Raw genomic sequence first — 17,891 nt, 5'->3', positions numbered from 1 at the left:
GGGAAATATTTCCGTTTTCGGCCGCGACTAATAGGAACATTATTGAAACCTTGACGCTGAAGACCTGTCACAAGGGTATCCATCCCAACCCTAAGGACGTCCTTCACCGGATTTCGCGGAATTTGGTTAACCGGTGAATTACCTGTCAAGGGTTTCACAACACTTGCCCGAAAAAAAAAAAAAAAAAACAAAAAAGAAAAAAAAAAGCTCCGCTTTGTGATCTCTTTAAACCAACATCTGTCTGGACCTGGAGGCCTTCTCATTTCGCAGCTTCCATGAGTATCAAATATCTCTTATGTTAAAACATGTTAAGCTAGATATTACTGAGACTACCCTATACAACTGTCAGCGGATGCACCAGACCATGTTTTGGGCGCAGTCTTCCTAAAAAACGCAAACAGATGGTACGAAAGCCCAGTCGCATACGCCTGAAGACACCGGCCGAAAAACGGGATGTCCAGACAGAAATAAGCGTTAGTTCGGCTGACCACGTGGACAGTTGAACTAACGCTTATTTCTGACTGGACATGCCGTTTTTGTGCAAGTGTCTTGAGGTATATGACAGCCGTACTAATGCTTTGAGAAACATACTTTGACTCAAAGCAACATTCTAGGCAGATCAACCGTCTTTGGTACTCATTTTGGGAGAGGCGTCTCTAGATTGTTGCTACCACACATTCAACGCTTCCGCTTATGAGCCAGATGCGCTTCGCCTACACGATGCAGTGTGCCAGGAGGGAGGCTTGCAACAGCCGATACTTTCCCCACGGTATCTGTAATTGCAGACCTATAGAAGCAGGGGCGCTTGCGTGAAACGGAAATCTGTCATTGGACCTCATATTGCCCCGCCGGGGTGGTGCAGTGGTAAGACGCCTGACTACTGTGCCGGAGTTCCCGGGTTCGAACCCGACCACGGCGGCTGCGTTTCGATGGAGGCGAAACGAAGAGGCGTCGTGTGCTGTGCGATGTCAGCGCACGTTAAAGATCCCCAGGTGGTCGAAATTACTCCGTAGCCCTCCACTACGGCTCCTCTTTCTCTCTTTCCACTTTAATTCCCACCTTCCTCCCTTCCCTTACGGCGCGGTGCGGGTGTCCACAGAGCAAGTGTGACAGTTACTGCGCCTTTCCCTTCCTGTGAACCAATTTAACTTAACCTCATATTGCGCCTTCGATCCGATGAGGCAAACACAAAGCGAAGACGAAATTTATCGACGTCTTTCTTGGTTCTGCATATCTAACTGGTCATAAAAGCGCTAAATTCTCACTCCTTATCACCATCCATGCATCACCGAACAAGAGTATCTGAAAACGACGGTGCCTTGCTATTTGGACGGCGTGTGGCTATCCCCCAACCAATACCAAAGGAAAATCTCGCTTGCGCTGCACGACGGCTGCATAGGTTATTTACTCAACTACGTCCGTTATAGTCTGGAACTGTGAAATCTGTGCCAAAACCTTCAAGAAAATCACAAAATCGTTTTTACTAACATCCACACCTTAGACAGCTTGGCATATGGGCGGCGTATATCTCTTCAGACTTCGAGGCATTCAGAGATAGCACACTCGACACTCAAAAATAACACCCTTGGCTTCCACAATGACATACGCAGTCTGAATCACATCCAGCCTATCAGCTTGTCTGACATTCCCTTGGCTATGATTTTAAACAACGGCGCTCAATTTCCTTATTCGGATTTCGCGTAATTAGCCAAGGAGTATGGCTGACCCACAAAATCAGAAGTCGCTTGCATGCGCAGGTTAACGGGATGCACAGCGGGCAGTGCAAATAATATAACTTCTACTCAATCAAGAATACAGAAGACCACTAACTCGAGTGTTGGCCTGCATACTCACTATAGCGCTCACAGGCTTCTTTGAAATTGCGCACAGGGCAACGTTATGGGCTCCGGCATTTCCCAGTGTTTTCAAAAAGAGCGGAAGTCAAAGTGCGACAACGGCGAAACTTCAACCGATAAGGTGCCCGAGAGCTGTAGACTACCTCGTCTAGTACCCGGATGTGGGTGAAGGACTTCGACTATGCTTGGAAAATACTTCAGCAAACCAAGACCCCGCGATCAAACTGGGAACGTTCGCTACAATTTGGCGGATGCTAGTTTATTTTCAAATCCATCCCGAAGTCGGGTAATGTTGCCTCCTCCTGCATGTTTCCCGAGGTACGACGCTGAAGAGTGGCCATCAGCTTTATGTGTATCGCCAGCAAACGAAGATGGCGGAGCCCGACCGCAGCGAGGCGGCGCAGGTTTCCACGTAGGCCCTAAAGACCGTTCGAGGCATCTCACGGCGCTCAAGCTGCAGTTTCAAGAGCTTCAGTTGCCATAACTCACTCGGGGCGCATTGTGTCTTCGCGGGATCATTAAGGAGAGGAAACTAACAGATGAGTACACTGCATGGCGTCATGTAGGGACACACCCAAGTTCTACCCTAACGTGAGCGCGAGAGAGCACCCTCCCGGCACAGATTAAAGGGCACACGGATGTGGGGCTCGACATCTCTGCAATAAACGCTCTCATCGTTTTAAGCCAGCCGCATGGAGAGTCGCGTGTTTACGCGCTCGCAGAAAGAACCCGGAAAGCCAGTTTTACCAAAATCTCAACATAGAAGTTCACCAGTGGACGAACCGTCTTTGAAACTTGTTGCTATCTCCTCAGCGAGGTCGCCAGAGTAAAAGACGTCGCCTCCCTTCGACGCCGCGATCCTTCTGAGAGTTGCTGCCAGCTCCGGCTGAAAAAGCGTGTCATATTTCTGCAGCCATTGTTTGGTTTCGGTGTTGTAGAATGGGTACCTGAAAAGGGAGGAGAAGGATACACGTGAACACTGGGTAACAGTCTCCTGAGCAATGGTCTGGAGCAAAGCACGGCCTCTGGGTCATTTCTCTGCGGTATTATTTCTTTTTAATGACGCTACATTTATAGATCATTTTAATTTAAGCTTTGATGAGCCACCCCGGTAGCTCAGTAGAAGGCGTTCAGGCTTTCAGTCTGATATCACGACGCGAATTGCAATCGAGGATACAAATAACAAACGGAACACAGCGTCATCCCAGTGCATGTATCCTTTGTGTTCTCATCTATCAGTGGAAATATTATTCGAGAAAATTCCACATCATCTCTCAGTTCACACGCTACTACGCTTTGTTGTCGAGACTTTTAAGCGACGTTTAAAACTGCCTCGGCCGCAGCGCCGGAGTTGTCTGAAGGCAATGGAGTTAAATAGGAAAAGCTTGTGTATGGAGATTTACCCTGTGCCTTACTTCCACACTTATATAAATGAACCGAATAAATTTAAATCCAATTCAATTAATTAACTGATGATACGCCAAGGGACGAAGGTATATAAAGGGGTGTAGGGAGAGACCAGACAAAGCACAAAGAATGGCAAAGGGCAGGTATGCCTTCGTCCCTTGCATGGTTGAGCTTTATATCAGCCAACATTTAACGAAAACCTTTAACGGTTCATACTGTCAGCCACAATTCTGTAACCCGCTTCCGTCACACTATAGCTGATGTGACGTCACATCCGGTTAGCGGCCACTTTAGTCAGCAGGAGTCATGTCAACCAAATTGATGACGTCATCAGAAAAATAAAAAATCCTGTCTCCACCAGGAATCAAACCTCCATTCCATGAATTCCCAGCCGAGTCCTTTAACCAACTACGTCACACACACAGGATCACAGATAGAATAAACAAATATCCAGCGGATAAGGTTGTGAACCAGAGTTTGCTTCTTCGGCGCGCACGCTACAGCCGACTAGCGCCGCGCCGACTGCTTACAGACGGAGGTACCGTGGAAATCATGTGTTCTATAGAGAGATACGCTACAAGTTCAATGCAACAGGTCGCGCTACTTGGAAGAAAACGTGAGCAGCTGCCTACTGCCAGCGGCATCAACTCAATGATGATGATGAACAATGAAAATGGCCCCTGCGAACTGTGTGGCAAATTATTAAAGCACAAAATCTAAGATTACTGCAAAGGACTGCAAAGTAAACGTAATATTCACGAGCAGAAATGAATGCAGTTTTGTTTCTTGCGTAAGAAAAAAAAAAAACGTGTCATATTTATAATATTTTAACTTGTTTTTACCGACTTCTATTGACCATTTAGTACCCGCTACGTAGTTGCCCAAAGCTCAGATACGGCTCTGACCGAAGCTTTTTCACACCCTGCATGGGTGAGTAATAACCCCGGTTTAGCATTCGACGTTGCGCGCTGCGTGCAAAGTGCGTTATCTGTGTCAAACAGTAATTATTTCGTTCTGCTGGTTGTGGCAGAGCTTTATAGCAAGGCGAAGACTGCGTGCTCGATGAGAAACTGATTGCCGCTGCATGTGCGCATTTTCGAACCATGCGACAATGCTGCGTCAGAGCCCGGCGGATGGGCCAGTTCGGCCTCCCAGGGACGTCGCAAAAGTGGCGATTTGTTTCACGGATACACGTCTGCACGAGCGGTGTCTCGCTGCATCTATTTTAATTGAACGGTGAAGGTGAGATTTTATTGACCCCAAGACGCGTGTCCCATTGAGCAAAGCGTAGCGTTCAGCTCCCTTTGCTGCGTGTTTCACATACTGCGTCGCATTACCGCGGCTTCCTCATGTATATGAATGTTTAAGTTGTAAATTTGTAGCCTCACATTGACTCCTCTCAGCGACAGCGCGGGTAAAAAAATAGAATCGCGAACAGGGCGAAATTTATAAGTTGTAGGGAGCTTAGCTGTATCGCAGTTATTTTCACTTCTTAGACGCATTAACAATTCTAAATATAGCAATAATTCCCATTTGAATTTCTTACCGAAGCTCTTACAGCTGGGAGTCCTAACGCTAGCGTTACAGTTATCTCGTTCGATTTTCTTTGTTCTTACAGTTACCTCGCTCGATTGTCGTTTTCTTTGACACCGATATGTACTTTGTTCGCAAAATTTCTCACCCTTTTATATTCTCACCGTGTCACGTTTGGAGACCTACGATCAGGTCATTTTGTTATCACAAGATTTCAATAAAAACCATGACAGACGAATGTGGTCGCTTTCCTACAGTTCAAGATTTGCATTGTCGTGACGCGTCTATGTAAGTAATTGTGAATTAATAAATCCTGGCTTTCGATGCAGCACAGCTTCACTCATTTATGCCCTTAGTGTAATTCCTCAAGACATGTGTTTCTTATCCATGTGCTTTCCAAATTCCCTTGAAGGCCCTTGATGTTCAGAAACGTGACTGAAGAAATAGGCCCGAAAAAACGTTTACATGACGCGCGACGAAAGACTAGGCTAATGACGACGGAGCCAGAACGATGCTATGATAAGGTGTTTGAAGATGCCGTAACATTTCAGTTAACGTAGAACTTGACAGTAGAAATCCATGTCAAGTAAAGTTGGCTGAACAGTTACGGTGTCCATTCTCCCGCCTTATCCGAGCACCGTTCTGCCTCCGTCGTCTTGTTTTTCGTCCAAAAGCAAAAAATAAAAAATAAATAAAACTCCCCGCCAATGGTACTTCACTGTGATGGTCACACACTTTTGTGACGTCACAACGTCACGTGTTTGCTTTGCCGCACAGTTCGCAGGGGGCACCAAGAAACTAAAACCTCGCTCAGAGTCGACATGCAGGCTTCTATGGGAGTTACGCTACCATTTGCTATTTCTATCATGGACGCTGCTCCCGAGCCTCAGTGGAGAAGCAGAAGAGGCATGTCGAGGCGAGCTAGCGAACGCACACGTAGACACGCATCAGAAGACAAACACTATCAATATAAACCCATTTCAACTACATCTACATCTACATCTACATCTGCATCTACATCTACATCTACATCTAATCTACATCTAGTAAGACTTCTAACCAGGTGATCTACTCCACCCCCCACCCCCCCCTCCTCTTCCTCTCCGGCCCGCAGGTCAGAGGGCGGATACGGCCGCCTTAGGTGCAGGTTGGGAGGTCTTGGGTCCAAACACCTCTTAGCCAGTTGGACGAGCAGGAGCTGGAGCTCAGGGTCCGAGGTGCGAGGGAGGGTCTCCCAGGTGTCTCTACTGCCTATATTGTGCGTCCCTCCGGGGGTGTACGGGCATTCCCATATTATGTGGTCGAGGGTCCCTCTCGCCCCACAATGATTACACTTATCGCTTCTGGACTCGGGGAACATGTGGTTTGCCTTAACCGCGTGCAGGGATCATAAAATGCACAACGTATTTATTCTTGTCTACCATCACGATGATAGTAGCGATGACAATGACACTTCAATTACTGAAAATAATGATGACAGTAGCAATGAAAATGGTGGCGCATTTAGATGATGATAATGAGAGCAAACGTGTCGCACCGTGTGCAGCACAAACTCTCCGGCTTTCGCATTTCTGCAGTGTAGCTTCCACATTGCTCTCGGAATGTTTAAAAGTCAGCAGTCCATTATCTTTGCATTGAAGACTGCCACTTGCTACGAAAGGCAGAACTCACTGAATTTGCACTGCTTTCACGTTTGGATAGTTCACCTTGAAAATGTCAGAAAGCTCATTTCCTGATTAAAATTTTATCTGTGCCAATGAAAGAATGGTTAATCTGCCATATGGCGGCGTAATATCAGGGCCGATGAAATCATGGTTTGGCTGTCAAATGACGGCGAGAATACGTTGGCAATAAAGAAAAATGAAAGATGTTCCGTTATTTTGTCAAACACAAGCAGTTATACACAGTGAGTCCTAAGGTTTTTAGGACACACCTGTATTCTAGCGCCTGACTCAGAAAACCAAATCGAACATTCTTTATGTAAAACGAGAACACTATTGTGCGGCTCTCCAAAACTGCCTTCGCACGCGAATTTACACAACCTGCGCATTGCACGAACGCAGGCACGCAAGCATGCAACATAAAGTGGCACATTGTAAACGAAATAGCTGCACAACTCGGCACCAAATCTATAGATAACTTTATGCAATAAAGCTTGCCACCTCATTATCATCATTATCATTAATATCATCATCATCATCATCATCATCATCCGCAGCAGCAGCAGCAGCAGCCGGACTACACCTTCTGCAGAGCGAAGGCCTAGCTCTGCCTTCGATTCAAGAAGGCCTTCAATTAACCCTCTAATGTGTCTGCTGCATCCACTTGACCCCTGCGAAACTCTTCCACTTCATCCAATCACGTAACTTCCTGCCGCCCCTTGCTACGCCTTTCTTCACTTTGAATCCATTTTGTTACCCTAAGCGACCATCGGTTATCCTCTCTTCGCACTATATGCGTTGCACATGCCCATTGCTTCTTTTTCCGCTAGAATTTCATTACCTCGAATTGCATCCGTGACCATTCTGCACATGAACTGTCTACATGAAGGTCATTTGTGTGCATTCTAGCGTGCGCTTGGAACACAATTTGAATAATCCGCTTTGTTCCTTAGGTGTCACAACAAGCGTGACGTACAGCCTACTAGCGACGTTTAGCGTCGGGATCATTTCGTTAGCAACAGCGTTTGGCCTATGTGATGCCCATACTTTGCATCCGATTTTTTTTTTTTTTTAGAGCCGGTAGTTGTTCCTCAGTATAGCTTCAGCAAGGTGGAACACGCGTGACGTACAGCCTACTAGCGACGGTTAGCACCGGGAATATTTCGTTATCAGGAGCATGGCACATGTGATGCCCATACATTGCGTCCGGGTTTTTTGACAGCCGGTCGGTGTTTCTCAGGATAGCTTCAGCAAGGTTGGGTCCGATGGCGAACCCGTTCTCAGCCAGCTTGATCGTGTCTTCGAACAGCATGCTCCACTGCAGCGTGCCAAGTTTCTTGTGCAGCGCCTTGTAGCCCGCCACAGCACCGGGCACGATAGGCGCCTGGCTGCCTGCATAGTAACCGCGCTCTGTGTCGTAAGGTCTGTGTAATTACACTCGTTACCGTGGTGATGCGTCATACACGAAGCTTACTGGACAATCATTGCAGAACGGGACATTTGTTTCTAGTAATTTTTCAGAGCCGCGCAATATCTTTATTGCAAATGGCTCGTATTACTTTCTCATCATTTGTTCGTCCTGTTATACCTTGGTATGGCTCATTCATTCATTCATTCATTCATTCATAAAAGGACGGAAGGAAAGAGAAAGGAAAGGAAGTAACACATACAGCCATCCAAATCTTTAACTGGCGTGCGCGATGGCTGCCTTTTCTGCGCTCCTGCACTTTAGGGCGGATAAAACCCGCCTAAAGGTCAAGAATAAGTAAGGGCTTGGTGAACCTTGCCTATAGTTGGAATTTTTGCAGGTTAGCTCCTCTGTAACACTCAGAATCACAGAAAATGAGGCCTTCGCACACGCTACTAAACAATTCGGGTGGGTGTACACATAGGGTGGAAACGAGGTTGCTGCCCACTTATCACCGACAGAGAGTCCATACCGGATTTGGCGAGGTCTGGGTTTGCGCTGAACATGTCTGGCTTCGTCGCCTTAGGCGAATGGCCGAGGGCGTCCAGGGCGAGTAATGTGTTGGTCGAGCTGCCACAGGAAAACAAAAATGCGACGCCTGAGGTCACAGCAAATCAAACCATACTTTCAGCTGCGCCCTCTAATGATTGCGCTGGCTAACGCAGAGAAAAACCAAACGCGCCCTCTATGTTGCGTTTTCTACTGCACTAGAAGTCTGAAGGCTGATGTTTGGTTCGGCAAAAATCTAATTCTTTGGTCACCTAGCTACAGCCAAAGGGAAGGTTCGACAATTGTAAGCATTTTTCTTTACAGACTTTCATTCGTTCTATGTGCATGCTTTTCAATTGTGCTGGGAACATAATCGTTTTTCATTGCCGGCTTCAGTAGTGAGCGCGAAAAAAGACACATTTTAATTGTATGGCACGTAGTGTTAACTGCCGTTTGCGGGTTCTCTTGCGGATCATCTGCATCCTCTTTTAATTTGTGCCTCTTCTCTCGCCCATATTCATTACCACGCTGATATCATCAAGAGGCTGCTCATAGCTTGATGACTGCCCTAATCAAATAACTGAAACCCTTTCTCGTTCTGTTGCGTCCTTAAACTACGCTTGCTATGGTGCCAAGTTATGCCAGTTTTATGACTCAAGCGTCAGCGAATAAAGGACGTGTGCAGAACAGGTGCGCGCATTACATCGGAAAAATCTTATCACGGAAACTTAAAAGCCTTATCAGAGGAATAATACGCCGTCCAGTGTCAATTGTTCTGAAATCGCTGATTTGTCCTCGTTTTATGTGACGTCGTGAAACAACATGACATGACCAAACACTGCGTGACGAGATGCGTGACATCAAGACACCACATGACATGGCCGGCTTGGAAGCTATAGCTAAGATTGTTTTACGTTACGCTCAGCTGTCTAGACAGCTGTGCGTAATTCAGAATCAACGCTGAGTGTTCCTGCCCGCAAGTGGAGTGGGCGGCTGAACTAGTATGTCGCTGAAGGTAGAGTATCAGCGGATGCACAGGATCAGCGTATGCGGCGAGCAGAAGTGACGGGATGAGGAGCAGCAGGCTGAGCGGACTTAACCCTTCAATCCTGTCTCAATCTCGGCGCGTAGAGTTGTCAGATGTTCCATATTTTTGATTTTGTTTTCGCCCACCGTGACGCCTTACTGCTTTTCACGCTATTGCCGCGAACAATTCAAATCTTTATTTGTTCTTTTCCGACAGCCGTCATGTGTCATTATCACTGTCATTCCAGTCCACGAATCAATTCTTTACTCTTTGTTTGTGCATGGTCATTGTTGAGAGACGCAGCCTTGTCATTTTCTTTACCGCGCAAGATGCGCAGAGATGTATCTGGAAGATTCTTGCCCCTTCCATGTGTGTCTACAGTATAGGTAAGAGTGCGGGCTAGTTGGTGATCCATTATGTATGGATACCAGCGCGACACAGCAAGAAGTAACCATCAAATAAATGTTCATAATGTTGTTGGAAAACCAGTATATAATTACATTTTTCACCCATTAAATGTCAGTTAGATGTTCAGCGCTTGTGTGCCCTCGTTCTTCGTAGTGCGTCTTGCTGTGTTGCACTGGCATGCATACATAATGTGTTTCTACAATGTTCCAGGTTATGCTAGTCACAGTTTGCAGCTTTTATCTAGATTTTTCTTAGCTGCCTTTAAACTGAGCGTTCGGGGGTGCGACGGAGATTCGTAGATTGACGACGGCCGACCCCGATTGTTGCTATCGCCGCCGCCGATAGCCTAGTTGTTTTAAGGGCTCAACTCAGCTCAATAGTTTATATCATTGAAGTTCAAGCCTACTCATTTCTTGCCAACGGCATTGTCGCCCCTACGTGACACTCTTACTGATCCGAAGTCCCGGGTTCGATATTAGCCGTCGAAACTGCTTTTAGATTGAGACGTAACACTAGGCTTTCATGTACTGTGCGATATAATATAGTGTATACTGTGCATATTAAATATTCTCAGGTAGTCGCCGGGACACTCATAGCCTGAATGGCTTTGACAAACTATGACATTAAATCTCATACCTAAAATTATAAGCCATTTCTTAATGTCAAGCAGGAGAGGGATTGTGCTAGTAAGACCACAGCTATCGAGAATGAGAAACCCGTAGCAATGCAGTGAATTTACTATGCTCACCTGTTGTAGAAGACCGCCATAAGTCCACCGCCGATTCCAGACAGGTGCGGGGCGGTGACACCCATGCACAGCAAGGCTGCCACGGCAGCGTCGCCCATGCTGCCACCTTTGTCAAAGATGTTTCTGAAAAAGCGGTGGCCTCAATTGGAGATATTTCTGTGCACAACATTGTGTGCGTGCAGAAAGGAGGTTGTGAGCCGTCACTAGAAGCGAAACCGTCGATACTGAGTCTGCTTTCTATAGCGAAGCCTTGCATGAGCTTGATTTTGGTCAGAAATATCAATGTAAATCAAATGAAAGGAAAACAAAGGCGCAGTATATGCCACACATCTCCATGGACACCTGAACCGTGCTGTAAGGGAAGGGAGGAATGTGAAATTGAAAGAAGATAGGGAGAAACTGGTGCTGTAGTGGAGGGATCCAGAATAACTTTTACCGCATGGGGATATTTAACGTGCACTGACATCGCATATCACATCGCACTGCCCGTGAAGGCGTGGGTGGCTGCTCCGATAGCCTTCCGGGCTGGGAGCCAAGGACCCTTCGTCCTTTGTCGCAGAGGCTCCTTGTTGCCGGTGTATCTGCTGTGCGTGGCGTCATTGCGCTCGCCGCCGCTTCGGGGGAGAACGACGGCTGTAGCGATGTGTCTCTTTTTCCTTTCCTTTATTCGTTTTCATTTTTTTTTCATCTCTTAAAAAAAAAGCAGATTGATTTATAGGAAGGGAAAAGGCGCGGTAACTGTCTCACTTGTTTTCTGTGGACACCTCAACCACGCCGTAAGGGAAGGGCGGAAGGTGGGAGTGAAAATTCTCCTCTGTCCGCCCGAGGTAGCGGTGAGGGCTCATCTAGAGCCAATTGGCAGGCCTGTGCACTTTCTTTTCCACCTTCCTACGGCCACAACAACAAACATACAGCACATAGACATATTTCCTTTTCGCCTCCATCGAAAGGTTGTCATTTCAGACAAATCACGACTAACTAACACTCGTTAGTTTAGCCCAACAATGCATACACTGTACATTTTGAGGGGTTATCTATGACGTCATATTATGGTCAGTCCTGATGTCATCGCTTGGTCGAAACCAAGTTTAGATTTCCATTTCCTGTTTCTAGCTTTTTTCCGACACTCCCATGCTCCGTATTTTGAAAAAAAAAAAAAAAAAAAAAGAAACCGTTTGCACAGGAGAGTGCACTCTAAGGAAGTGATATGTGCTTGCATACTCCAATAGCTTAAAAGAACTCTTTTTCGCTATCAAGCGTCCCAAATGTTTTGCTCATCAATTTTGTTGTCCACGTTAGAATAAGAATATAAATTTCCAATTTTGTGTGTCAAGAGCAACAACTGAGGTTGCCTCACCCGACGCCCGAATACTCTTTTTATATATCCCCGCCGGGGTGGCGCAGTGGTTACGGCGCTCGACTACTGTTCCCAAGGACGCGGGATCGAATCCCGGCCTCGGTGGCCGCTTTTCAATGGAGGCGAAAAGCAAGGCGCCCGTGTGCTGTGCGATGTCAGTGCACGTTAAAGAACCCCAGGTGGTCGAAATTTCCGGAGTCCTCCACTACGGCGTCTCTCATAGCCTGAGTCGCTTTGGGACGTTAAACCCAATAAACCAACCAACAAACCATCTTTTTATATATGAATCATTCGTATCCTGTGCTCTCAGTTTGTCGATAGATTCAAGGCATGCGATGGCCAAAATCCAGCTGCAATATAATTCATTTCCTACAATACCTTTCTACTCGTACCATCCACTCGTGTGACAGAGTGATTAAACTCACACCTGGCGAGAGTACGAGAACAGAGTGCGGGAAAAATCACCGATGTGCAGCGCGGACGAGTATGTTTCCTGCTGGCATGATTGGTATTAAGGTTTATTTCCATAGCAACTCTCTGACAACTATGTCTGAATATGTCTGAAGGGTGGAAACCGTGGCACCATGCGCGTCGACCCTTTTTAGACTAGTCCGCTGCGCCTCCTAAGTGTGCAACCGATTTCGCGAAAATCATATTTCTACGTTTTAGTGCTGAGTGTTCCCCGTAGCCCTCGCCCTCTGTCCATGCGTTTCGGCATGAGGGCAAGATGAGCCCACCGCCGCAAAAAAAATAAATAAAATAAAAATAAAGAAGCACGCTTTGTTTCAAACTGAGCGGCGCAGCAAACACGAATTAGCAGACGTTTTCTCTTAGCAGACGATGCCGCTTTGCAGCTGGCATTGCCGAGTGCACGAGTGCATAATTTCTTTGGTGCGTGTCGTTTCTATGTTGCGTGTCTTATGCAATCTGCGTTAATTCGTTACAGTGATTACCGACCGGAATGTCGCATCGCAAAATGTCCATGTAAAGAGCACTTGAAAAGAACGGGCATGTTTTGTATCAATGCGCCGGGGTGGATCTCTTTAAAACATTGGAAATGTGTCCTTATTCATGGCTCCGGTTGATGCTGCACGGGATGCAGATTAGACAGACAATAGACTAACAGATAGAAGACACAACTTAGTAAAGGATGCGCTCGTGATTCGATTTAGAGCGCCTCAGCCGACTTCCTGGCAGACGCGCACACTGTTAAACGTCGCTGTAAAAACCTAACGTACACTCCCAATCCGCAGAGCCCCTATATGTGAGACACGCTGGCAGTCATTGCTTTCGGTGACACCTCTGCGCTGTCGGTCGGGGCACTGGAAGGTATATTCTAGACACTGACAAAGCTGACCGAAGACGCGTCACAATCACGTTTACAGTGCTAGCTGGTAAAGGCTCGTCGGCCGATATTGCGGCGCTGATGGCGTTGGCGTAACGCGAAGAAACGGAGAGGAAAGAGATTACGAATTTGTGGGATCCACTCTGCGCCGCGGCGCGTACTAATGTCTTTATCATATGCGCATTTGCGCGCAGAGGATGCTACTCGATGGCATACCGTAACACAGCATACGGCGTGTTTAGTAATGCAAACGACTAGCTGTCATTCAGCTACGCATGGATGATGAGTATCCGGAAGTTTGTGTTTTTTTTTCTCTCTCTCTCCCAAAAAACTACGTATCTATCCTTACTTGGCTATTTCGGCGCAGTGCTTGGCGTCGCAGATGATGGCCAAGTCCTTGTACTCCCACTTCTCGGTGGGCCAGTCGACCGACGTAGCGACTAGGAAGTAGATGAACACTGATGCCACGGTGCCTGCCACGATCGCACACAGCATGAAGAGCAAGCAGATGCAGTAGCACCAGTCGCAGTTCATCTTTCGACCGCAAGTGGGTGGTGGCTGCTGCAGAAAAACATCCAGGTAGTGTTTGAAGTAGCATAGGTGTGCCCACCGTGCGGCGAACAGATTACGACATCCGATAACACTCATCTAACGCAGTGATGCAAGCTTTATTCTGTAGAGATCTGTTTTTAGGGCGGCATATCTGATGATGACGGCTTGTGACCGCGGAATTCGCGCCAGTGCTCAAGCGCGTGGCTTGATTTGATGTTAGCGCCGCTTAAGCTTGGCCACTAGGGAAAAAGAGCACTGTGGACGACATGGTTTCTTCGGCTGACGATATCCAGGAGACTGCTCGCACTCTATAATAATTTCTGACCAAGCGGCCAGTGAAAAGCGCCGACGCGGTAAGCCCAAGCCACGTGCTCGATCGGCGGACGTAATGCATTACAGACGTTCTGCTGCTCAGGTTTCGGTCAAGTACCAAAGTGCACGCTCTTCAAAATACTGATTTGTAGTTTATTAATTACTTCATTTGATCGTCTTCTTTGTAAGTCAACATCACGTTGTAGAAGGCGTTTTGAGTTCTCGCAACAAGCCGGCAAGTACACAGCTGCACTGAGAAAGGTTAGCTTACCTGGCGTTCAAAAAACTCTACAGTGATTGAAAGAATCGATGGCACCCTGTTCCACTTTTCGTGCGGCTTGCTACGAACTCGTTCCAGATGACTGCTATAGCCACGTCTAGGAGTTGCAACGCACCATGACAATCTCGCTCACCAGACGACTGCTGTAGGAAGCAGTGCTTTCTTGCAAGCAGCAGCACCGCTTATAGGTGTGACCGGTAACCGCAGCTTTCAAATGAAATGAGCCGCAAGGGGCGAGTGATGATGCTCAAACGACTTGGCACCAGTCATTTGAAACTTCAAGTTCGGCCGCAGGAGCGTTGCTTGCACGAAATTCACGTGAATGAGTTCAAATAAATCCTTACATCAACGTTTTCCCACACATTGTTTGCACAAACCTAGCGAGTCCGGTAAGATGAATTGGACGTGAGGGCCTCCTCACATGTGTGCTTAGCCCTACACTGTTTGCATAGTGCTTACTCAAGGTCTACAGCCAACTTGCACCCAGAAAAATGTGCTGCACCCGCATCTGCCCGAATCCTGAATGCGGCAACGAGATTGGGGGAGCAGAGCCCTCGCTGCCCTGCGTCGCTGGTGGTAGTCACTGAACTCACCAAGAGATCCGATTACGGGAAACAGCTAGGCCGCTTGGCTCTCTCTATTGCGCTGTCGATGACTTCGTGGCCTGTTTCACGACCAAGTTAATCGAGATTGCCGGGGAGGGTAGCGCTGGTTCACCGATAGTCCTAACGGAGGCAGGTGCCAATGCGTCCAACACCGATCGTGAGCTTCTTCACGCGTTCCTCGCGCACCCTGAGGCACGCGGTAGTCGGTCGTCATCCTTCGCTTCTTCAAGCAAGCAGAGCGCTTAGACTCCTGAGAAGCCACTTGACTATTTGCTTCACGCAGAACGCTAACAGCATTGTGCCCATATTTTGTGGCTCATTATTCATTCATGATATACTATTTTATTTTCTTGTCAGCATCATTTGAATTACCGGATGAAATGAAATGAATTCGTTTTTAGTGCAGGAAACTCTTGCCTCGCAGTAGGTCGTGCCGAGCTATGCTCATCTCCGACCGCTCGTGACCGGGCGCTGGTGCAATAGGCAGAGAAGAAGAAGAAGGCAAACTGAGAGGACGCTTCCTCCTGAGAACGCAACGCCATGGACCCTCCACCACACCCTCATGAGGCGCCGCCGGCTCCGGAGACTCCCGACATGACCAGTCCCGGCACCAGGTAAAAGGGGCTTTTCTGTGCTTATCGGTTTGCGCGAGCGGCGCATCGCCGGGAGAGTACTCAGCGTCCATGAATTGCCCGAGTTCCACCGTGGTGTAAAGGCCCCCAGTTGGAATGCGGAAGCATTAAAGTAGCCCCAGCCAAAAAAAAAAAAAAAAAAAAAAAAAACACACCGCAGAAAGTGTACACTGAAAGTGTATGTCCGCATGTGCAAAACTGGCCCTCGTGGCCTTCGCAGACGATAGCTTTCAGAGTACATGACCCTGCATTGACTGTCTTTAGGGCTGTGCTCTGTCACGAGATTACATGACAAGGTCGAATTGGAAGGCGCTGATGACAAGTTTCTCATTTTATTGCAGACATAGGTGTGGGAGGTGGGGGGGGGGGGGGGGGGGGAGGGGGGTCGGAGACTGAAGCCTTCGACAATAAGACATGCGATTATTATATTATGCCAGCCAGTTACGTCCAACTGGCTTGCTTGAATTAGGGCTCTATAGACATATTCGAGTTCTCTTTCACATAACTGGGTACCACAAGGTGTCCCCAAAAAGTGCGTAGAGATTGCTGTATGCGCCCCCAAAATTGGCCATCTGCGCCCCTGAAATTTGCGCTTTGACCAACATGCTGAAGAGCTCTCGTTTCCTTGGGGAAGCAACAAATATCAAGGAGGAGGAAGATGAGGAGAAAAGGCAGGGAGCAACAAATATCAGGGAAAAGGAAAAGAAAAGGATGACAACGATGGCAGCAAATGAATGTAGTATGAGATATAGAAGAGGTGTTACACCAAAGCATGTTCTCTAGCAAGCGCATGGGTGTGTGTGGCTCACCATGGCTGGCCATCTCAGTGGTGACATCCAAATACAGGTCGGCCACCTTCAAAATTTGGAATGGTTACACATTCTCCGCGTACATAAGGCTACGTGCACCCTCAAAAATGTCCAATGAGCCCCCGCAAAAAAATATAAATAAAAAATAAGATGCCATTGTGTGCTTACTATGCCGTTCAAGCAGCCGAGTGAACTCTCCTTTGCGTATCTCACGCCAGGTGGGACATAAATAACCAACAAAACTAGAGTGACGCAAGCATTGCCAGCAGTGGTCGTGATAAGGAAGTCGGCGTGTGTAAATTAGCCACCGGCCACAGAGGACGGGATATTTAAAATAACGTGGGCGTGTAATTTGTCCTGCAATAAACGTGATTAGGCTGGATTTATTCCTACTGCTGCCTCTAATGTCCCAAGGTCATAGAGGACGCCACAAAGGACGACTCAAGGCAACTGAGGGACGGATCAATGTACTTCCCGATCTGAACAGGTGAAAAAAAATGGCAGCAAAAAATTGTCTAGTTGCCTAGAAGCCGTCATGCGTTATGTCAAACTCATTACACGCCAAACGAGACCCTATTAGTGTTACCTCGTGCCGTAACATACATCTTTCATAAAGCTTCCAAAAGTTTCACGAAATGTTTTCACAAAACGAGCATTGTAGGAAGTGTGCGTAGCTTACGTTTGTTTTTGTACTTTGCCGCTTGTGGCTGTGATTTGGTGACAACCTGCATTTTCCCTGGCGCTGCGTTACACTAAATGGTTTGCTTTCAGTTTTTGTTTCAAGTTATTTTATCTGTGCCTCATTTTAGGCTTACTACCGGTACGTGAGCTCAGTTAGTTCGTGTCCTAGCTAGCTCTGCGAGGTGCAATAGCTACAGCCTTGCCGATCTTGTCTTTCCGTATAGCGATTAAAGGGGCGAAAAACATATTTAGCTGCTCCGGCCTCGCAACCGTTTCCTTTGCCATCCCTGTCCGCCAGCTCACTCAGCGACATCAAACTCGACTCGAGGAACCTGTGCACCTCTGCTGCCGCCTGCATCTGCTGCTGCTGCGTACTCGCAGTGGGAATCAGCTTGGTGACGTCCTTCCTGGTCAGCATCTTCACTACCCCAACTGTTTACGCAGATGAGTACGTCGGCTGGGCCGTCGTCGCAGACGCCAAGGAATGCGCCGAAATATCCCAGTGAGTCGGGTCTACCCACCGCACTCCAGCGCCGAGGTGCATGAATGACGGCAGCGTTTTGCCGGCTCTTCATGCCGCAGCCCCGCCGGGGTGGCGTAGTGGTTACGGCGCTCGACTACTGTTCCCAATAGCGCGGGATCGAATCCCGGCCTCGGCGGCAGCTTTCCTATGGAGGCGAAAAGCAAGGTGCCCGTGTGCTGTGCGATGACAGTGCACGTT

At 47.6% G+C, this 17,891-nt stretch overlaps 1 protein-coding gene across 1 annotated transcript in view; it reads right to left on the bottom strand.

Annotated features, from left to right (window-relative positions):
- LOC146197355 (glutathione hydrolase 1 proenzyme-like) overlaps positions 1–13,852 on the bottom strand; it is a 56,224-nt gene extending 42,372 nt beyond the window's left edge. Inside the window, exons 1-5 of the mRNA XM_084597174.1 lie at positions 13,649–13,852; positions 10,598–10,720; positions 8,398–8,495; positions 7,657–7,849; positions 2,640–2,803 (exon numbers count right to left, since the gene is read on the bottom strand). Coding sequence (XP_084453300.1) covers positions 2,640–2,803; positions 7,657–7,849; positions 8,398–8,495; positions 10,598–10,720; positions 13,649–13,833 — 763 coding nt within the window. The 5' untranslated portion in view covers positions 13,834–13,852. The remainder of the gene's footprint in view (positions 1–2,639; positions 2,804–7,656; positions 7,850–8,397; positions 8,496–10,597; positions 10,721–13,648) is intronic.
- Positions 13,853–17,891: the final 4,039 nt, after the last annotated feature.

This window comes from Amblyomma maculatum, chromosome 3 (assembly GCF_055883805.1).
Source record: "Amblyomma maculatum isolate TAMU_Amacu chromosome 3, ASM5588380v1, whole genome shotgun sequence".
Classification (NCBI taxonomy): Eukaryota; Metazoa; Arthropoda; class Arachnida; order Ixodida; family Ixodidae; genus Amblyomma; species Amblyomma maculatum.
Note: the sequence above shows the minus strand (reverse complement) of the source record. Positions and strands in the feature narration are given on the sequence as shown.